The sequence below is a fragment of the Fusarium mangiferae genome (genome assembly GCF_900044065.1).
Source record: "Fusarium mangiferae strain MRC7560 genome assembly, contig: FMAN_scaffold001, whole genome shotgun sequence".
In the NCBI taxonomy this organism is placed as follows: Eukaryota; Fungi; Ascomycota; class Sordariomycetes; order Hypocreales; family Nectriaceae; genus Fusarium; species Fusarium mangiferae.
In genome coordinates, this window is record NW_024573921.1 from 2,614,446 (window position 1) to 2,636,456 (window position 22,011).

Genomic DNA, 22,011 nt, shown 5'->3' on the forward strand with positions numbered 1-22,011 from the left:
CTGACCTCACTCAGCTTAACTTGTTCTAGAAAATAGCGTGCGTACGTACGGATACTGTGCAGGCAGTTAAAGCCATGGTGCCCCAAGTTTTGGGTGGACAATCCGAGGCGAACGAGTGGACATCGGACAGATACAGACAGATTTGCGGGAAATGAGTTCTCGGTCTCTGTCTTCTGGGGTGAGCATCCAGAATGTCCGGGTGCCCCGGTCTGGCAATTTATTAAATCGTTCAAGACGGAGTGTTAATTTCTTGAGTCCACCGAGACTGGATAAGGTACTGTTCGGAATTGGGTTATCGAACAATAGTTGATAGTAGTTGGGACCAACTCTGACCTTCCAGCTACCTCTCCTAGTCGTCTACCGCTTTGGCTTGGCTGATATTATCAAGACGTCGAATTGGCTTCTCGCATCTGCCGCTCAAGTGTTAAAGCACCAGATGGAATGATATGACCCCATGCAAGGGGACGGGCGGGAAATAAGCAGAACAGCCAATCTCGATGCAACCTGTGCTTAAGCCTGGGCACCTTATTCAATGTCCGGTCCACTGAGCACACTGCGCTTTGCTAAAGAGCTCCAGTTAATGCACCCCTGCCCCTGAACCAGCAAAGGCGACTCTTTCTCGCGAGCTCTGATTTGACCAACGACCCTGGTCAGGCGTTCAAAGCTTAGCGGGTTGCCGAGCGAGGCGCTGGGGATAGGCGGGTCTTGGTAAAGTCGGCACGTGCTTGGTACTAGGTACGCGGCTAGACAAGGTGCTTGTACAGCCACCCGGACCTACAGGCCGGAATAAGTTGATAATGGACAACACAATATCATAAGATTCATAAATAGGGCACGATATTAGAAGTGGAAAGATAATAGCACGCAAACCCTCCTTTGAGATCTAATGTCATTGCCGTATAGTTAATTGATCGATCAAAGGACTGAGAGATTCTGATTTGTGACGAACCAATTTGCACTATTATGTGTCTCAGACATTACGCCATACTACATAAGTGAACAGAAGCATAAAGGTAACATTAGTAACTTGACTTGTTTACCACTTGATCTCATTTCTCTATCATGTCATCCATGATGTCCTCAAACATTCCAACCCAATGTTCCTCTTCTCCTACTTCTCCCACAGAGGAGGCCACGCAACTTGATCTTAGGCTACAAAAACATTTAGACACCTTAGGACAGGCTCAGGCAAGCTCAGGACAAACTTAGAGGGTCCTTTGACTAATTATTTTCTACCCCTTGATCCAATACCCTCAGCTTTTCTGCTGGTCCTTCATCATTCCTCTCCCCCGGCGCCAAGGAACCTTATCCAGGCCTCCATATCAGACGCGAGTGTGTCTCCAATCTCAGCATCGATGATACCCTGTTGCCAACTGACATCAACGCACATCTCTTTGCCCTTTACGCTAATCGAGCTGATATGGAACACAGGCGAAGTGAGTTCACAGCTCAGCTGAAACACAGCTCTCTCGATCCTCCAGCCTGAGCCTTCAATGGCCCCATCCAGTGTCCCTAAATTGGATACACCCCAGGCACCTACTCGGGGCTTCTTGAGCTGCTGCTTCTTTTGAACTCGCCAGTCTTTGACCAAGTTCATCAAGCCTGAAGGGTCATTTTCCATGCCCTTGTCGAGTTTGTTTTGGATATCCTCTCTAGCTTGCACAGCAGCTGCCCAGACAAAGTTCTCGAGTTGAGTCATGGTATGTGATTGTGATGGTATTCCTTTGGCTTTGGAGCGGATTTCTGTGACTAGATCCTCACCAAACATGTGGTTAACAAGTGTCATCTGGTTATCCATGGTCGTACTAGGAACATGCCAAGGGTATGCCTCAGAATTGGCGGGGATGAAGCGACGGGTATCCAATGCACTGATAGCAAACATCGACTTTGCCTCTTGTTTGTGATGCTTCCTGCCCTCATCTAATTGCAGGGCAAGCGATACCAGCGGAAGGGCATGCAAAAGGCCTGTAATGGTGGTACGATGTGCTCGGCATTTGCTCAGTACCTTCTTCAGCGTTGCATCTTCAATCGAGAACGTTCTGAACTCAGTTTGGTAAGGTTCCTGGCGAATAGGGGCCCAGTTGGCCTGGGTTGGGTCGTTTGACACAAGGAATGGAGGCCTCAGTTCTTTCCAGATTGTCGCCAAAGCGAACCCCCACGAGATTGGAATCTTGATGAGCTCTTCTGGAGGAGGGGGGAACCTTTCTGCAGTACTGCGAAGATGAAGAACGTTTCCTTCCAAATTGACTTCGTGGTCAGTCTTCGAATCATTGAGATTGCGTAACAAGGTCTGGTGTAGGATCTTGCCTCCTACACCATCGAAGTTGGTATGGTTCCAGCAGAAAATAACATCCAATGACTGGATACTACCTTCTGACCATAGGATTGAGGCTCTCCACCCTGGCTTCGTTTCGACATCTGTAAACCAAGTATCGAGTTGGTTCCGAATCTCATGCTTCAAGGAACTATCATAATCATCAGAGGCTTTGATCTCTTGCCAGCTGATATGCAGACCAAGGTCGACAGTTTCCAGCTCAACCCATGAAGGCACAGCTGAGTTCTCGTTTAAGATACCCACTTGCAGCATGGGATGTTCAGCCACTGTAAGTGCCATAGCCCGATGGAAGGCATTTTGGATAGTCTCAAATGAGCCGCCAATGAGATGACTGGGGAGGCCATAACGGCAGACTACTGCAGTACCACAGCTATGACGCAAAGTGTGTAATGCCGAGTGGTACAACTCTCTGGTTAATAGTTAGGTTTGGCTCAGCTGATAGGAGTTGAAAGGTTCCATACAAGTTGCTCATTGGTCGAATAACCTTAGGCTCTTCTCGTAGTGCCATTTTAACGTATATGCTGCTCAAAATGCCATGAAATCGCTGTTATCTTCGAACTCTATTTCATTCACGAGTATCACGGCGATTGGTTTTTCGCTTTGTTTTATCTGGTTTCCGAAGGATGCGGACTCCGCGGGCCACCAGGTGAGCTTCCCGCGGATGAGCGAGTAGGATTCAACTGCATATATCTAAAGCGGCAAAGGAATGCTTCTTACATGCAAGGATAAGAGCATCCGAAAGGCCTAGTCCATACAACACCAAATTATGTTGGTAGTGCAGGAGAAACAGCAAAACTTCAGGCTCCTCAATAACAAAAAGATTCAGGTAAACTTGTGAGGTTATTAAACCTTTAGGTTAATCTTTTTTTCTGCACTTCAATTAACAGTCAGAAGTTTTCTCAGCATGCCCTCACAGTCATAACCATCCATGCCGACTTTGCCATACCCTATTGCAAGATTGTGGTATTCGCAGGTCTAGAACCACTCATGTGTATGGAGTAATAGTCATCAGCAGGTGAATCGACGTTCACACCACCCAAGCCTCTGAGATAACGATCCACCAAAGAAAGCTGTGGCGTTCGTACTAATTTAGATTCCCGTCCTGTTCGTTCCCATTACGCGGCTTTGAATGACAAAACGAGGTCTATGTTAACTGGCTGCCTCTTGAAAACCCCTGGGCCTATGGCAGGGAGTTCCATGCTGCTGAATGACAGCCAGTGACCTGTCATGTAAGCTGGTTCTCCTTAGGACTCTTCATGTTATGTTCGTCGCTGGAGACTTCTCGCTTGGCCAATTGTAGCAGACACATCACATCAGCATCGATATAGCAGCTATAAATGCCGCTTTGCATGAATCATTTAAGTGGCTGTGCTAAAATGATCGCCAGCGCCATCTGTTGCGTAATCGAATCCAAAACCTTGTCCGATTTGAACGAGATCAATCTTGATCAGTCTTCCCTGAAACATTCACTATCCATGCAGGCTGGGCAATCTTCATATAATTTTGAAGCCGGTTTGTGATCGACACTTCTTATCTGCCTATGAAAGGTATGCGCCTAATACACTGTGGGGGTCCCTTAAACAGCTACAGGATCTCCTTGATCGCGAACCTCCTTCAGGGATAGTAACGGAATGGCCGGCAATGAAAGGTTTAGGCGACGAGGCACCCGTATTATTCATATTCAGCTGCCCATGGATTTGTGATAATAGTGGTGAGGGGCTGAGCCCTCCTGGGTGTAATGAATCTTCAACCCCGACTATACCGGGTTTCGGGTATCTACGATTAAGAGATAAGAACGAATATCCCCTTCACAGACACTCAAGTTCATTATACTGTCCATCCAGGGGACAGATCTAAATCTTTGCAAACTTGCGTATACCACCTGCCAAGTTGCTGTTATACTTTAGCACCGAAGGCCTTCGTCGTATGATATGGCAGTCGCATCACAAGGTGTGTAGTATGGCTGTGGTTTTACGCGGATTAGAACCAAGCCACGGTCCAGGTCGCTGGCAGTTTGGGCCATCTTTCCTGCCATGAAGCCAGAATATCAGGTACTCGCTCATCAAAGGAGGCTCTGCTTGAGGCAGAACCATTGTCAAAGGACGAAGCACCAACAGCGTCACGCTCTTCACGAGCAGCCGCGTTGAGAGAGTTCGCAAGATCCAAGATACCCTGCCCACCAATGGCGGCCTCTTCGTGGTTATCCTTAATCTCGACATTGATGACATGGACAGGTCGGTTGAGCGGTGACCCCCTGTTAAGGAGATCATCGACAACAGCATCCCAGCATCGCTCTTCACAGGTGATGACAACATCGACTAGACCACCTTCGGTACCCTCGCTGCCACGGTCCTTAGCATGCTGCAGGCGAGGTACACCAACTTGCCAGTCTTGCCAGCGTTCTGGGCCCCATTTGACGCCACGGTTACGGTTTAACATGTTAAGGATGCCGTTGTTCCTATACAGCCGAGCATCCTTGGATTCAAGCTCCTTGAACATACTGTCATAAGAAGTTTTGTTAAAGTGATACACATTAGGTTGGGTAACGGTAGGCCCAGGCAGGCGGACGAGAGAACCGGTGCCGAAGGAAATGACAGGATAGTCAGCCTGCGATAGCCGTAGATGAGCTTCCATGGAGCTTCAGGATGAACATTAGCACAACGCTGTCAGAAATGAGACACGCATCTACGAACCGATTGTTGTTACTAGCACAGACAGTGCAAAACTTGAGTTTGTATCCGGTGTTGCTTTCAGATGAGCCATTCTGGCTCTGGGCCGAAGAGCCACCGTTGGCAACCTCCATATTTCCGAGTTCCTAGCCGGGCGAGAAAACGAGGTTGTTGGCGGGCGGAAAGGCGCGTGGCATGCTTTGCAGAGACAGAGCGATAGACTGTGCGGCACTGTGTTAGTGCATTGCATTCAAAAAGACGCAAGTTACAAGAGAAGTGCAGGGTCATCATCAGATAAAAAAGCGTATAAAGTGTCTTTTCAGCAAAGAAATTCAGACAGCTCCAATATGTTAAACTCATCATGAAAGAAAAGGAAATCGCGCGTTTTCCTACTTACCCAGCTTTTTTAAGTCTCGAGTTAGCACACCAATAGCCACTTCATGTCATCGTTGTCCGGTTCCTTTGGTACGCGACGCAGTCTGGTGATGTTTATTGAAAGAAGAGGTTGAGTTTTGAATTGCTGCGAAGTTGGGAAAGTTAAGATAGGGCGAGCTAGCTTCTGGCTAAAGTCCGGTAGAGCCTGATGAGTCAGCAAACTCCCTCTTCCCTTCGGCTTTCATTGACCTCTGATGCCAACCTGTGTAAATGAGCCAATGCCCCCGTCTTAGAACACTAGGTAGTTCTGATTTTCAGGTACTCAGATCATGAGGCTGTCTAAGCATCAAGTCAAATTGCACAATATTCCTCTTGTGCGTGTTAGCAACAAAGGATATCATAGTTGCGGTCACTTATCGGCCAATAGAAGGTCACGTGTCGCTCGGATGGGAGTAGTATCCGTACTACGGATGCAATTGCCCTTGCTACGGTGTTAATGAGGGGTGGAGGGGGTTAGGCTTGCTGTGCTCTGTAAAGACAGTTGATATTGATTCCTTGTGATTCTTGAAGCGACCAACAGGGAGATCTCCACCAGCGAATTTGATCTGCAAAGGCTATTGGCTTTTAAACGCCCGCATAACCTGAAACAAACGACGATTTGGTGTAGCCAATCAACGAAGGCACCAAATTTAGCCCAGAATAGAAACCTCACCGGTCACCCAAGGCACCGGCTGGTCCTTTCTGTTCACGTATGTACTCAGTATAAGAGAGCTGGGTCATGGAAGAAAAAAGAAGAAAACTGGGTGGGTATCAAGTTGTTGAATTTAACTCTAACTGTGAAATTGTGTCAAATAGACTATGTTGACATTTTGAGCCTCATGCCTGGTTAGTATGGTAACACCAGGTGGTTGCTATCCTGCATCTCTCTTTTACCTGTGATAACCCTGCAGACTCAATTACACTACACCAACTTGGCACCAGATGCAGAATTGGTTCCGTACTGAACGGGTTTGTGGGCGGGACTCAGAAGTCATCAAAACCTCGGCCACCGGGAGGAGATCACGGATCGTGACCCAAGTAAAGAACCTGGAACGAGATTATCGAGGCGCTGTAAACAATTAATATAAAAAAACCATACATACGCGTGTATACCTAGCAAGAGGATCACTACATGACATGATGACCCTGTTCGGTTTTGCCTTGCTGCCAGCTCGCTACGTAACCAGCATCGATCTAGAAGCCCCTGCCATACAACCTTCGGGGTCTAGTTTCATGATCCTGCACACCATGGTGATAGTAATTTCCAGAAAGGCCTGAGTAAACAGAGAGGATTATTTCATTGCGACAGCAACAATGCAATAACCGGAGATTACATCCATGGCAGCCCGGTCTGATCCATCTGCCAGCTAAGTTTACTTTCCTGTATCCATCCATACCCAGAAGAGATGAACAGGGTCACCTTTCCAGATTGAGGTTCCAACGGCCCGGGTGGGTATACAGGGAGATCCTCGCTCAGAGTTGTCGTATGTCTTGTTGGGTTTACCGTATTATGTGTGCGTGTGCGTATGCGCATGCGCATGCAAGACGACGACAGTCATCTTTTCGGGATGAACACGAGGGAGGGCGAGAACCTGAAAGGATCAAGGCTTCAGAGGGGCTGAAGCAGGGTAGAGGGTTTGAAGACAAGTGCGAATGATTGTGTGGCGCCTTTGGTTGTTACAACCCGAATTTAATTAATCAGATGGGCCGGATGAGATGCGGCTCCTCCAGGGTTGGTATAGAGACATGCACATGCTTTGTCCAAAAAGATACAGATAGGTAAAGGTAGGTACCTAAGGAAGTTGTTCATTTGAGACAATGACCAACTAACAGCTAAATAATAACCATAAAACCTCATAATGACCTGTAAAAGCAGAGTAGGGTATCAATGTACCGTCATCATGGAAACTTTACAATGACTTTCGTCTTTGATCCTAAATTTAGGTCTAATAAATGCTGGAAATTTAGTCAAGCATACCCCTCATTTGGGAACTGCCCGACCGTTGGATGTCACATTGAGCCAACAGGAGGTCTCTTCCATTAACGTTAACCTTGATATCTCTTCTCACTTGCATATTAACTCTTTACTAACATCATCCCACATCAGTCTCCTGCCTGCTAGCGCCCAGAGAGCAAGCGGCGACAAGTGACAGAAAGATTTCATTCATATTCGAGTCTCATTGGGCTCCTTCTCTCCGACTTACAGGCGCTGACTCGCTTGATCTAAGACCCCTGACCAGTCGGATTGGTGCGCAAAGCGCTTGCTTCAGTGGTGTGGTGCGCTATTGCGCCCAATTGTGCCCCACTACAGCCTCCAGCTCCCGGGCCCGGACGTGCCAACGGGCGACCTTACCGGGTACAGTACTGTCTCCCCCAGGTCACTTCCACTCTCGCGAGGATTGCTAAGGTGGGCAATCCATCGATTGATGGCCTTCCTCGCTCGCTTCTCTAACCCAACTTCACCTCACACTCATCACAATCCGTCTTGGGATCACATCCTACCCCAGTCCAGTCCAGTCCAGTTCAGTTCCGTTCAGCCCAGGCCAGGCCCTCTTTGGTTTCTCGCCTCGCCTAGAGCGCAAGCGCAGGCATTTTTGATCAGACCCGACAGCTACTGTACAGCGTGGTGCCCTTGTTCCCGAGCACCGGCAGCAAGACCAGGGCATTGTTTTCTCTTCTGTTCTTGTTTCTGTTTCTGTCAAGTTGCTATTACTTCTGCTTCTGCTTCTGCTTCTGCTTCTGCTTCTGCTTCTCTACGCTCCTTCGCACTCCCACTCCACACTTGTAACCGACTCATCTCGTGCTTTGCCGCCTGACGACTGGTCGTCTGGCATCATCTGCATTAGGGCTTGGCTCAGCGTTGACTATTATACTTGGAACTCGACTGGAGCCCTTGCTGGCTCACGCCTTAGCGCTACGGCTGACTTGACGTCCGCCGCCTCGAGAGCTCAACTCGAACGAGACCAACTTGGAGCGTCGAGCATTACAAAACGCAAACCAAAAATATCGCATCGAGCTCTCCAGTGCAGAGGTCGCTTTTGTTCACCATATTTGCCGCTTCAATCTCGCCGCCGATACCTGTTCTTCTAGCGCACCCGTCTAACTGTCAGTCTTACTGCAGCCCCGCGAGACCTTCTCTGCTGCACGCTCATCCTTCGGCGTTTGCGCGGCCGCGTGCGCCAGATCGCACGACTGTCGCTAGGCTTTTTCTTAAAAGGCATGTCGACAACGGCAGTTATGTCTACGACTTCTTCTCCAGTGACCTCTCCTTCAGCAGCCGTATCCTCTTCTCCGAACCCTAATCACCCCGCGCTGCCACCTCTAATCACCTCTCCGCCTTCGCGCCGAAGCATACAATCGCGACCAATGTCCCACGTTTCCAGAAGCCGACTCTCTCAATATTCGACGGGCTCTCTGCCTACAAGATCCCGTCCGACCTCACATATGTTTCCGATGTTCCCCTCGACTCTCTCATATACCCAAGTGCGGGACTTTGCGTACCCTGCTACTCATCCTCTGCACTACGGGCCGCCGCCAGAACCTTCGGGACCGCCTTCCGGTATGACAACACCTGCAAGCGAGCATCGTAGGTTATCAGATCCCCCAGTATCGTGGGAAACACGTATGCCTTGGGAGTCGTGGGGTACAGATGGATTCAACCGTGGCCATGATTTGGCCCCCATTCAATTCGACGGTGGGCCCCCATATAGCGAAGACGAGGATCTGCAAAGCCCTGTTGTAGCTACACGCCACCGCAAGCACAAATCAACCTCGGCAGCGACAACCATGAGGGGGAGGACAGGTCGCGATCTTGATATGCATTCTTCGAACTATGACCGTGAGCGGGGTTACTATATGGGAACTAGCGGAGACGGTAGCGAGACATATTATGTCAATAACGGTGGCGAGGCCAACGGCCCCGGTGGAGATTTTGTTACATATCCTCCAGAGCAGGCAAGACACAGTCGGGCATATCACATTGCCCAGCAACCCCGGGCTGCCGAGGGCGGTGAGTACTATCAGCCCGAGTCTGACAGTTCCCCATCGTCTCCAGGCTACAATGACGAGGACCAGTCTCGCTATTCACGAGATTACCAGTTTACTATTACATCGCCGGACGAGGAGTTCCACGGCAAAGCCGTCGCCCTGTTCGATTTCGAGCGGGAAAACGAGAACGAATTGCCTCTAGTTGAGGGCCAGATTATCTGGGTGTCGTACCGGCACGGGCAAGGCTGGCTGGTGGCTGAGGACCCGAAGACTCAGGAAAGCGGCCTGGTGCCCGAGGAGTATGTCCGACTACTTCGCGATATCGAGGGAGGAATGAACAGCTTGGCTGGTCACCTTGTGGAGGGAACTGGCTCCCCTGATGTGGGCACACCTACTCAAGCGGAGCATAGCGGTCAATATGGCCATACTCCATCTTCCAGCAATGCGACTAACGGGTACCATCAGCCAATCGTGTCGATGTTCTCGACCTCGAGCAAAGACCTTGACCCGTATCCCACTGAGCAACTGGGCCTCCACTCCGGACAACCGCCTCCCCAAGTTGTTCACTACCACGGGCAACGGGGAGGTAGCCAAGCAAACACACCGACGATTGCTCAGCCTCAAGATACTGGTATTTTGAGGAGGGAGAGTCACGACGGTGGAACAAAGAGGGACTCGAATGTTACGCCAGTACAGACGAAGCCACCAATGGAGTTGGTCGAGCCAGGGGGCTGTGAGGAAGCGAGGGGAGAGGAAAGGTGATATGGTGATTGAATAATAACGAATTGCATGCCATGCTTGAAGAGACGTTCACGATTTGATGTATTCTTCTAATGGAGCCGGCGAATATACCAATAATACCACAGCAAACTCGAACCGCCGCCAGCAGGTGACTTGAGATTATGTATAAAAATGCCATGTTGGCATGATGGGAGACGGCAATGTTCTCAGTCTTGTTTAAGGGCAAAAGCTATCTAGATTGGCTGTATGGAGTTATGACGGAGGGTTGTTGAGCTAGGTAATGAGAAAAAGAAGTTTGAGGGGAGGAGTCTACCTAGAGATTCAGAGAAGATGAAGTCCTGTTTGGACGGGGTCGGTGCTATATTGCCGTAGTAAAAAGCCGATGCTTCGGTAATCTATATATGAACTCATTAAGACACCTTAGTATATCCTAATGCACCTATCATAAGATAATGAGTTTCCCTTGTTAACCTAAACCTTTCTTTTAAGAGCCTGTATCGTATTGCCGAAGCTAAAAAGCTGGAAGACGGAGATAAGTTGATTGGAGATTGCTTATTGTCAAGTTACTTGTACTACACCCCCCAAGATAAGCCATCACCCCATCACTGCTAGAGCAAAACCTAGCGCCCGCCTATATCCAAGCTCGTTTCATCACATCATACAACAAGCGAGCGAAGCTATCTACAGCCGGCTTCCCTAGGTAGTAGTTGACGTGCTTTGTCCGGAATGTCACGTGACTCATAACGTCATCTCTCGTTCCGTCGCGATTTCGGAATACCTGGATACGCCCACTTCTCTACCTAGCTCTTCAGACGATACCAGCAACAACATCTCATTCTCTATTTCTGGCCAATTGACCTTCAATTGACCCTCATAATCAAGTCAAGATGTTCGCCCGATCTGCATTCCGCGCTGCTCAGCCTTTGAGGGTACGTTTTCTTCGTCCCGCGCATTTGCGCCCCTCCATCATGGTCTCTGTTTCGGATTATCAATCAGAACTACATCATTCTCAATTGCTCGTCGCGAAGCTTAAATAACCTACTCTCTAGTCTGTTCGTCGATATGCCACCGAGGCTGGAGGCGCTGGAGGATCCAATGCTCTCCTCTACGCCGCTGGAGCTGCTGCGTTCGGAGGTGCTGGTTTCTGGTACTTCAGCAAGGGCGGAGCTTCCTCTGCTGCGGCTGCTGCTGCGGATGTGAAGCAGGCCGTTGGTGTTGAGCCCAAGAAGGCCTTCACTGGCGGCGACCAGGGTTTCGTTTCCCTCAAGCTTTCAGATGTTGAGCTTGTCAACCACAACACCAAGCGTCTACGCTTCGAGCTTCCAGAGCCCGATCAAGTCTCTGGTCTGCACGTTGCCAGCGCGATTCTTACAAAGTACAAGGGTCCCAACGACGAGAAGGCTACTCTCCGGCCCTACACCCCTATCAGTGATGAGAGTATGTATAACCGAATTAGACCTCCTTAGCACAGCTGACTGACGATTGCAGGCGAGAAGGGTTTCATCGACTTGCTCGTCAAGAAGTACCCTGACGGTCCTATGAGCACACACCTCCACAACCTTGTTCCCGGCCAACGCCTCGACATCAAGGGTCCTCTCCCTAAGTACCCCTGGGAGGAGAACAAGCACGAGCACATTGCCCTCATTGCCGGTGGTACTGGCATCACCCCCATGTATCAGCTCGCCCGCGCTATTTTCAACAACCCCAACGATAAGACCAAGGTCACCCTTGTCTTTGGAAACGTCTCCGAGCAGGACATTCTTCTGAAGAAGGAATTTGAGCACCTCGAGAACACATTTCCTCAGCGTTTCCGTGCTTTCTATGTCCTCGACAACCCCCCCAAGGAATGGGTCGGCAACAGCGGCTACATTTCCAAGGAGCTCCTCAAGACTGTTCTCCCTGAGCCCAAGAACGAGAACATCAAGCTATTTGTCTGCGGCCCTCCCGGCCTCATGAACGCCATCTCCGGCAACAAGGTCAGCCCCAAGAACCAGGGTGAGCTGACCGGTGCCCTTAAGGAGCTTGGCTATAAGGAGGACCAAGTGTACAAGTTCTAAGCGAATGATGCGCATGTAATGATAGAATTGAATGATGGCGACAAAGCATAAAGAGAACAGTGTAAGATCTGCTATAGAAGCGATATAGACGACGGGATGCCGTCTAGAATTGATAAAGTCAATCTACATTTCGATTTTGAGATGTGTTATGATGGTGCCTGAAACTAAGGGAAAGGTGCTTGGCATGCGATTTATGCCTAAGCCTCAGTAAGCCTCTCATAGGCTCAGGGTTGGCATCTTGAGTCTTATGGTGAGAACGCGAATCTTATGACTAGAGTCCCAAAGTAGCCTAAGATATCCTCAGCTATACCCCAAATATAACGTATAGCTCGTTGCGTGTCTTATTTACTAGCTTGTACATTGATCATATCTTAGAACTTCTGTCTGATATGCCTCGTTGTGCAGGCCGCAGGCTTCTTTGAAGCATTGTCATGGTACAGCCGTGATACTGTTTGCAATCGGAAGGAAGTATGGAATCGGGTGGGTGGCTAGATGCTAGATAATCAAAGCGTGGTATCCTTTGAAGTAGGTTACGGGAGGTGTTGGGGCCAGCTCAAAGGCAAACAAGGCTCCCCAACTGGCTTATATGTAGTTAAGTTCAAGATCTAATTGAGGCAATTGACTTTAATGATGTTACGTTAATGGCTTTGCCGCCTGAGGGGCAATAGATAAATGATTAAACTATACTAGACTTTTGAGATGCTTAGATATATCTTTCGAGGCTGACATGCAAACTTGGGGGGGAGGGGGGAAATACCCTGAATATACCCTAGACATACCCTAAGGATATTGAAGGATGCCCTGAATATCCAATTATTATTATAAGTGCAGTCTCTAGGAAATGCCAAGAGCCTGATGACCTTGTAAAAGGCTGACGGTGATCTTGAAAATAAGTTACCGAAGGCTGTATGTGATAACCTCAATACCTCACTTTCGTCCGCTCATAGTTCCGTAGCTTTGCTCTATAGACCTTGACCTAGTCTTGGTCAAAGGCAGCTCCTCTTCCTCTTCCTCTTCAGACTCAATCGCGGAATCTTCAGGCAACAATATCGTACTTGACGAAGACGAAGCCTGGTCGTTTTCTGTGTCACTATTCTCTGCCGAGCTCGAAGCGGAAGCGGAAGGGCCCTCCCCTTCTTCAACAAGGTAAGCTGGGATAGTACCTAGGATAGCAATGAACATGAGGAAGAACCACGCAGTCACAACGTAGCCATGATCGGCGCCCCAGGTGAAAAGAGCGCCTGTCGAAGCTGGACCAAGTGCACGACCTAGACCACTGAAGGTTGTGGCATAACCGTTGAGCGTGCCAAGCACACGGAGAGAGGTGCATGAGTTTGTCAGAAGGATAGTGACAGATGGAAATGCGATAATGATTCCAGCAGCCTTGATGAACATAACACCCATGAGAGCGGTCATGCGGCCGTTGTGTGTCGGGAGTAGAACACAGTAAGGGGTGAGGAAGTAGGCAAGTGGCATGAGAAGACCTGGAAGATATTAGAACCCAGCAATTCGATAATGATGACTTTCAACTTACAGCAGACTCTAAAGCAACGCAAAACACCGAAGCGGGCAACAATTGAAGGGTAGATCAGGAACTGAACAGCACAACATACGATGCCATAGATGGTGTATATTGTGCCGACCTCACTGTGCTTCATGCCAAATCCCCCTGAAAAGTAGAATGGAAATGAAGTATTCTCAGGAGTATGCTTTTCAACTGGGTGTCTGAGGAAGACACTGAGGATCTGATCGTAAGCCACGGAATGGAATGCGAGAAGTGTGTATATCAGAAGGTTCATGGCTGTTGCACGGGTAAGGACGCGTTCCTTCTTTGCATGCTCTGAAGCTTCGTATGTCCTCTTCTTTGGTGCTGTCTTGTTAGGAAGAAGCGGTGAAGTAGCCTCGCCATCTACAAACGAAGCTCGACGGGTAGAGGGGGCTGGATGAGTGGTCTTGAAAGAGCGAGTGATACGCTCGCCTACCAGGAGACCCCAATCCCGGTGTCCTCGCTTGCTAGGGAGTGTTTCCTAGATTTGTTAGTGATGATGCGCAGTGAACCTTAACACAGACTTACATGGAGAAACAGGGCTGCAATGGTAGCTGAGAATAGAAAGAAAACCATGAGAATCAGATTCGGTAGCGCAAAGGGAAAGCGCTTGAAGAACTCGATATGGCCAAAGATTTGGGGATATTGTTCTGCAGGTTCAGCGAAGAGACCTCCGAAACTAGGTCCGATGATGGAACCCAAACTCCACACGATAGGCATGATGGAGAATGCTCTTGGTTGAAGTTCCCTCTCAGGCACCAGCTCAGCAACAACCGTTCTGATGATACCGACTAGAGAATATTAGTGAGGAGTTCTGTGTTGCTCTCGTCTTACACACCATTTCCGTTTCCACCTCCCATAATGGCTCGGACAATGATAGCCATAGGTAAATTCGTAGACATGCCCCATACTATGAAGCAGATCATTGAACTCATAAGGCCAAAGATGATTATCGGTTTCCGGCCATAAATATCGGAAGCCTTCCCCCAAGCCACTGCAGTGGTACTTTGTGCTATAGAGAAGACACCAGATGTGATTCCTACCCAACTTCCAACCTTGTTGGTAGGAACACCAAAGCTGCTGACCATGCTGGGCAGATATGGGAAGACTGAGCTGTAGGCCATGGGTTCGGCGATTCTGGCCATGGCTATTGATAGGTCAGCGGAGATCGGATGGAGCGGGATACCTGGACTGGACCATGATGTCTCTCTGGGCTATGTGTATTTTCATGTTATAGTGCCTCTGTTGTTGATGAGAAACGCTCTATCAAGTTATATATATGGGAGCACACCTGTGCACGGGAATAATGGGGAACGAGAATGACTCGGTGTTGGGTTGAGGCTCATGGTGTTCGGACCGTGAACCATGGTCGTATATTGTCATCTTGATACCAAGCAGGTCAAGTGAAAAGACAGCAAGGGTATTTATTCCAAGGGCTTCACAGGTATCCATGAAATAGTGAAATACTAAAACCTACCTAGAATTGCCAGCTGCTGCTTGGGCAGCTTTGGACCGTCCTTGGTCGTCATCGTGAGGAACGATTGCGCAAAGAGTAACAGTGGAGAGGAGAAGTTCGAAGTAATAAATTTTCTTGTTCCTAACAAAGACCAACGAGTATCATGTACAACGAGACGGCGACACGAGGGATGATTAATCTGGATATACGATACACACGATCAACTCATCAATATCTCAACTCTTGCACCAAACAACAAGGGAGGAAAACAAGAAGAAGTTTTGGTTCACAGTCACAGTCACAAAGTAGTAGAAGAAGTCAGGTCAAGCCAAGCAAGCCACCAAAAGAGATAATTATGGATCATCGAGGCCAGAATTGGTTTGGTCGGCACGGCAGGGTGGTATAGTGCAGAGAAGGGTTCCGATCCACTGCTCCAACCTCCAGAGGACGAACCCGAGCAGGGGTATTTTGGGGCGATTTTGCGGTCAGGAGCCTGATAATTGGAAGAAACTGGACCCAACTTTTCCAAAATGGCCCGCAGATTTAAAGCCCGTGGATGTGAATGCCTGGTCAGTGGTAAAGGATGGGGTCACAGGAGCACCTTGTAGTGCATATTCGCCCGGGGCTTTGCTACCATCTTGCTTTCCGAGCGACAGGGAAGATTCTTTCTGTGAGACACGGGCGAGATAAATTATGACGCACAGGATAACTTGTGCCGGTAGTTGTGGACAGACAGTACGGCAATATGAGGTCGGTGCAGTGAAAGTCTTACTCTGTAGGCGAGAATCATTTGACCTTGGCTGCTTGGCTAGCTTGGTAGCTTGGGTAAGGCGAACTCGGCTTGTCTGGGTTGCAACCATTATTACTTGATTACCTCGATCAGTCCGGGGTCAGCCATCATCAATCTTGTCGCTTGTCTTCTGCCGCCCCCCGAAAGCGGCGCCGGAAGCGCCCTAATAAAGTGCTTCAGTCCTGCAAGCCTCCAGATGTTCCCCGCTTCGTCTCCGCTCTATTGCCGTGCCGAGCACTTGGCTCTGCTGACGGATCAATCTTTAGAGGATTTCTGTGAGCTTTGTGTACTTATATGACACAGAAACGAGGTTCATTCATTTGGTAGGCTAGTTCAATATCCTTCTATTGTATCTTTTATCGAGCTCTGTTTGAACAGCTGTGGTTAGAGGTCCCAGAGGCAAAAAAGAGACAGCTGCAGCTGTAAGATGGAGATACTTCCTAGATAATTTATAAAACTGCTCTAAATCTTAGGACTAACACGGGAAATGTGATCCTAAGTTTAGGACTCGAGTACCTAAAGATATTCTAATCCTACTTACTAGAAATGAAGGAAATATCTATTCAGTCATTCTTCTTCTTTCAACTCTGAATGGATGATAAATAGGTACGGAGTACGGAGTACCATTTCATCATCTTCAGCCGAGGCTGGGGGTGGCGGCGCCACTGCATGATAGCATTGGCCAATCACCTTTCAGAGTCTGTTTCGTCATCAATATCGCCTATCACATCACATTACGGAGTACAACTTCCTGTTACAACTCAGGTTCCTTTCACGTTCCAACCTTCACCAATATCATTATTCAGGTTCCCATCACATGAGTAAATAAATCCAAAAGGCCCCTGGAGCTGCCAAGACGCCTTCATCATGAGTCGGATGTGAGTTCAACACCTACAGGACCTTAACCATTATCTCCCTCCACTTTCCGGACATCGTCATCCAACCCGGACCAAATCCACCATCGAGGCTTGAGACTTATACTAAACCACAATACTCAGTAACTCCTCCCATCAGGAGCAGGAGAAAATGCCAGACGAGAATACGCCTCTCATCCAAACCGTTCGGGTCGGCCCTCCCCGGAGGAGGTATCCTCACCAGACCTGGCGTCGATTCTTCACTCTGATTTGCTCCGTGATTCTCTTCGGCGGTTTTGGCTTATTCGTGTTACAAACCTTTTTCATTGGGCCTCGTCATCATCACGGCCACCCTGGCTCTTGGTTACCCGGTAAGAGCCGTCTAAGCTATGAGGAACTCGAGCGTATCCTCTTTGATACGCCGGACCCCAAGAAGGCTGAGGAATGGAGCCGTTATTATACATCGGGTCCCCATCTGGCCGGCGCCAACTACTCACAGGTAAGGACTCATAATAGGTTGCCAGCTTTAGTTATCGTGCTCATCTTCTCTAGGCCGAATGGACCAGGGATCGATGGGAAGAATTTGGTGTCAAGTCTGAGATCGTGGCTTATGATGCCTACCTCAACTACCCCGTCGATTCCAGCGTTTCCATTCTAAAGAAATCGAAGAATGGAAAAGACTGGGATACCACCTTCAAGGCCTCTCTCGAGGAAGACGTTATTGACCAAGATCCCACAACGTCCCTCGAAAACCGCGTGCCCATCTTTCACGGCTACTCGGCGAGTGGAAATGCCACTGCTTCCTTCGTCTACGTCAATTATGGTACTTATCAAGACTATCAAGATCTTGTTGATGCCAAAATTGATATCAAGGGCAAGATTGCTATTGCTCGATATGGAGGAATCTTTCGAGGCCTCAAGGTCAAACGTGCACAAGAGCTCGGTTTCGTTGGCATCCTGATATACAGTGACCCTGGTGATGATGGAGAAAGGACCGAGGAGAAGGGGTACAAGCCTTACCCTGAAGGGCCTGCACGAAACCCCAGTTCTGTTCAGCGCGGAAGCGTAGAGTTTCTGAGCATTCGCCCTGGCGATCCGTATGTCCCCATAATCCTGAAAAGAAAAGACTTGACTGACCTTCTAGATCTACCCCTGGATATCCTTCCAAGCCTGGTGTTCCCCGAGCACCAGTCGATGATGCAACCCCTTCTATCCCCTCCATTCCTATATCATACCGTGATGCCCTCCCGATCCTCAAAGCCCTGAATGGTCACGGTCCAAAATCCACCCACTTTAACAAGTACTGGAACAGGAATCTCGGCCTGAAGTACAAGGGCATCAAATACAACATCGGTCCCACTCCGGATGATGTTGTTATCAATCTTTATAACGAACAGAAATATGTCACTACCCCTCTCTGGGACGTTATCGGCGTCGTCAATGGTACTATCCCCAATGAAGTTATCGTTGTTGGAAACCACCGAGACGCCTGGATTGCTGGCGGGGCTGGCGATCCCAACAGTGGCTCTGCAGTCATTAACGAGGTCATTCGAGGAGTTGGAAAGGCCGTCGAGGCTGGCTGGAAGCCTCTCCGAACCATCGTCTTCGCGAGCTGGGATGGCGAGGAATACTCACTCATCGGCAGTACCGAATGGGTTGAGGAATTCCTCCCATGGCTCTCAGAAGCAAATGTCGCCTACGTCAATGTTGACGTCGGCGTCGGTGGCCCCGAGTTTTCTGCTTCCGCAGCTCCTCTCCTCAATCAGATCATCCGCGACGTCACAAGCGCTGTCCCTTCGCCCAACCAGACTATCCCTGGTCAGACAGTCAATGACCTCTGGTCGGGCAGGATCGCTACCATGGGCAGTGGCAGTGATTTCACCGCGTTCCAGGATCATGCTGGTATTCCCTGTGTTGATTTTGGGTTCAAGGAAAGAGGTAACAGTGCTGTGTATCACTACCACAGCAACTATGACAGCTTCTACTGGATGAAAGAGTACGGTGACGTTGGATTTAAGTACCACAGGACTATGGCTCAGATCCTTGGTCTGACCATTGCCAAACTTGCTGGGACCGTGATTATTCCATTCAGTGCTACCGAGTACGCTGATGCATTGGGGGGCTATCTTGACCAGGTTGAGGCTAAGTTGGAGTCTACCAAGTACGCTCTTACTGAGGAGGATATCTTCAATATCCGTGGTGCTGTCTCATCAGGCAAGCCGATTGGCAACGAGGACGATTTCAAGACGAGCCTCAAGGATATTCGTGACCTCCTTGAACACTTCCACCTGAAGGCTAGCGAGCTCGACGCTGAAGCTGAAATCGCCAAACATCAGCTTGAGCAAGGTATTCCGTGGTGGAACATTGTTGAAAAGATTCGGCTCGGCTATACCATCGTCAGGGTCAACAGGAGATATAAGTTGCTCGAAAGGAGCTTCCTCTACGAAGGAGGCCTGGATGGTCGAGACTGGTTCAAACATGTTGTGTTTGCGCCCGGGATCTGGACCGGTTATTCTGGAGGTGAGTTTCTAAGCGAACTGAACATTACCCATATGCTGACGATTATATAGCTGTTTTCCCTGGTTGGGTTGAGAGCATCGACGCCAAGGACTACATCAACGGTCTCAAGTGGTCCGCCATCATTGGACGCTCCATTAACAATGCCATTGATAGCCTTTCGGATTAGGCTGCTTTGGTCCTGGATCTCATTTAGGATCTGTGGAGCTACTTATGCTCAAATGTAAAACTGATTAGCAGGTCTTAGTGCTATTTCATTTATACGGCAGAATTCAGCAAAGTGTTATACATTTTTAACCTGTTTACCGCCGTTATGTGCTATGTCTGGTTTCCTGCCTTATACCCCTTATGAACCCGAAAGCAAATCCCCAAAAATATCAGAATCCCGTGAACCGTTCCGTGTTGTGTCTGTTGCCTTATACCCCTGGCATGCCCGAAAACAAAATCAGAATCCCATGCATTCCCTTTAAAACTGCATTCAATCGCTTGTCCTTCTTGGACAGCTGCTTTGTCATAGTATCAAACCCGTCCTGTCCTTTCTTTGCGAGTTCTACCATGGCGTTTTCTACCCGGTTGAACCTCTCTGCCATTTGTGTGGACATTCCATGGAGTGATAGGGCGAGAGTGCCCGCATCTGCCCCCGGGGCCTGGGTTGATGCTGCTTCCCAGCCCCTGACCGTGTCTTGTAAGGTCATGATCTGTCGCCGAAGAATCCGTTCGGTATCGTGGGCCTGGGTGAGCTGGGACACAGTGGCTCTGACCATAGCCTCGGCATCCTTCTGTTTTGACTTGGCAACATCGAGCTGGGAAACAGTGTCTTTGAGTTTGGCCTCGAGGTCCTCATGGTTTGAATTGGCGCTGGATTGGACCCTGATGTCCTGAAGTGTAGTCGAGATGTCTTCGAGCTGAGACTTGGTTTCTCTGAGTTCAATCTCGGCGTCCTCCTGTTTTGACTGGGCAATGCTGAGTTGGGCCTCGGTGTTAGACAAATCATCATCCTGCTTCTGGATCCTGTTTTTGAAATTTTCGATAAGTTGGGACTGCTTTAACTTAATGTCATTAAGATCCCTGTTTTCCGAGTACGGTTTCTTGAGCTTGTCGTTATCGGAATCAGTATTCTGTTGAATAACAGACTCCAAATACTGTTTCCGTCTAATCAACTTGCTGTTGGTTTGATTCGGCGTTTACCCTTTCTCTTGCCTGGTGTAGTTTTTGCTTTGTTGTAAGGATTAGTGCCTTCATTTGCTTAGCGTTCAGTTTGTCGAGATCAGGTTCGTTTTCCTTGTCGAGGTCGATATGGATGGCCTCGCTGCCTGTTTTCTGTTTCTTTGGTGTAGAAAGCCTCTCGATCTCCTGAGCCTCATCTAAAAGATCTGCGTTTCGCTTCTTTCCTTTCTCACCAGTATTAGTGTTGTCAGATGCTTTGCCCTCTTTGTCTTTAGGCTCCCTGTCCTCTTCATTGTCAGACTCTTCGATGTCTTCGTCATTAGACTCTTCATTGTCTTCATCATCGGAATCTTTGACGTTCTTTCCCTGTTTTCCCTTCTTGCTCTTGTTGTCCTCCTTTGTTTTAATAGGCTGAGGAACATTCCCGTCCCATTTGTCTTTAATAGTCTCATCGGACAGGCCAGGCGGGAACCATGGGCTTGTTCCAGGGAACTTTATTCCCAGTGCTTGGACATAGCAGTTGCAAGATTAATTACAACAGGCTTGTTAGGCCAGATGGCCGAAACAACTACCCACATGCCAAAGTGAAGCTTCTGGCTTGTACGTCCATGACCCTTCATGATCTTGTAAAGTCGGTACTGGCTTGGTCTGGTGTCAGATGTTACCCAGTTTTCTGTTGACAGAAAATCGATAAGCTTGTCCAGCGCAACCTGGGGCATTCCGTCTTTGATCTTGTTGTAGGGTTCAGCGACACGTTTGACGTTGTCCTTAGCCTTGCGCTTGTTCTTCGTTTTACTGATCTCATCTTGAAATTGTTTCACCCTGAGGACAGGGACGAGTTTAGGCGGCATGATTGCTGTCGGCTATCGTGAAGTCAGTAAGGTCAAATGGGTAAGAGGTAGATAGGTGAGAGTGGAGAGGGGAGTTTGAAGATCTCAGGAGGAATTCCAGGTAAGGAATCTAGAGATGCATCGCATTGCCACAAAACTTGATAAAAGAAATAAAAAAAATAGAGCACTATATAGCCAATACTTACGAGAGTAGGTACATGCAGTTAAATAGCTTCTGCGATGCGTTGTGGTTGTGTAAATTGAGGCTAAATAGCCTTGGGTTAGTGGTGATGATGATGAGGGAAGAAAGTGGCTCACGATCTGAAATTTTGGGAGTTTTATATCAGGTTTCTAGGAGTATGTAGCTTGCCTCTATAAAATTTATTAACTATCTAGCTAGTAATGGATATCTTCTATAAAAAACAAGCTTGCATTAATTGTAGTAAGTAACTTAAATTGTTTCGGAGGGATAGCAGGACAGAACAGTATGACGACGGGACAGGATATAAGACGATAAAGAATATAAGACAATATATGCTAGAAACATGCCATGAACGCGACATATTGTGTGGAGAACACAAAAATGAATAGGCTCATAACGTCCCGCATCTAATGATGGAGGCAGTGGATAATAAAAGCGTTGGATCT

At 48.5% G+C, this 22,011-nt stretch overlaps 7 protein-coding genes across 7 annotated transcripts; 3 read left to right on the forward strand and 4 right to left on the reverse strand.

The window, feature by feature from the left end:
* Positions 1–1,276: 1,276 nt before the first annotated feature.
* On the reverse strand, positions 1,277–2,843 carry FMAN_01338 (uncharacterized protein; the record flags this gene model as incomplete). Its single annotated transcript, XM_041833642.1, has 2 exons — positions 1,277–2,744; positions 2,797–2,843. The coding sequence occupies 2 exons, from the start codon at positions 2,841–2,843 to the stop codon at positions 1,277–1,279; spliced, it is 1,515 nt and encodes a 504-aa protein (XP_041676677.1).
* A 1,472-nt stretch (positions 2,844–4,315) lies between these two features.
* On the reverse strand, positions 4,316–5,138 carry FMAN_01339 (uncharacterized protein; the record flags this gene model as incomplete). Its single annotated transcript, XM_041833653.1, has 2 exons — positions 4,316–4,973; positions 5,029–5,138. 2 exons carry the CDS (start codon positions 5,136–5,138, stop codon positions 4,316–4,318), a joined length of 768 nt encoding a protein of 255 aa, XP_041676678.1.
* A 3,517-nt stretch (positions 5,139–8,655) lies between these two features.
* On the forward strand, positions 8,656–10,167 carry FMAN_01340 (uncharacterized protein; the record flags this gene model as incomplete). The annotated part of the gene is made up of 1 exon (XM_041833664.1): positions 8,656–10,167. The coding sequence occupies one exon, from the start codon at positions 8,656–8,658 to the stop codon at positions 10,165–10,167; it is 1,512 nt and encodes a 503-aa protein (XP_041676679.1).
* Positions 10,168–11,033: 866 nt separating this feature from the next.
* FMAN_01341 (putative cytochrome-b5 reductase, mitochondrial outer membrane form) lies at positions 11,034–12,203 on the forward strand (the record flags this gene model as incomplete). The annotated part of the gene is made up of 3 exons (XM_041833675.1): positions 11,034–11,075; positions 11,196–11,583; positions 11,635–12,203. 3 exons carry the CDS (start codon positions 11,034–11,036, stop codon positions 12,201–12,203), a joined length of 999 nt encoding a protein of 332 aa, XP_041676680.1.
* A 927-nt stretch (positions 12,204–13,130) lies between these two features.
* Positions 13,131–15,278, reverse strand: FMAN_01342 (uncharacterized protein; the record flags this gene model as incomplete). The annotated part of the gene is made up of 5 exons (XM_041833686.1): positions 13,131–13,687; positions 13,738–14,230; positions 14,278–14,540; positions 14,588–14,896; positions 15,227–15,278. The coding sequence occupies 5 exons, from the start codon at positions 15,276–15,278 to the stop codon at positions 13,131–13,133; spliced, it is 1,674 nt and encodes a 557-aa protein (XP_041676681.1).
* Positions 15,279–16,862: 1,584 nt separating this feature from the next.
* FMAN_01343 (uncharacterized protein) lies at positions 16,863–19,535 on the forward strand (the record flags this gene model as incomplete). Its single annotated transcript, XM_041833697.1, has 5 exons — positions 16,863–16,873; positions 16,994–17,348; positions 17,402–17,946; positions 17,994–19,369; positions 19,420–19,535. The coding sequence occupies 5 exons, from the start codon at positions 16,863–16,865 to the stop codon at positions 19,533–19,535; spliced, it is 2,403 nt and encodes an 800-aa protein (XP_041676682.1).
* A 247-nt stretch (positions 19,536–19,782) lies between these two features.
* Positions 19,783–21,384, reverse strand: FMAN_01344 (uncharacterized protein; the record flags this gene model as incomplete). Its single annotated transcript, XM_041833708.1, has 3 exons — positions 19,783–20,508; positions 20,555–21,025; positions 21,070–21,384. 3 exons carry the CDS (start codon positions 21,382–21,384, stop codon positions 19,783–19,785), a joined length of 1,512 nt encoding a protein of 503 aa, XP_041676683.1.
* Between the last annotated feature and the right edge of the window lie 627 nt (positions 21,385–22,011).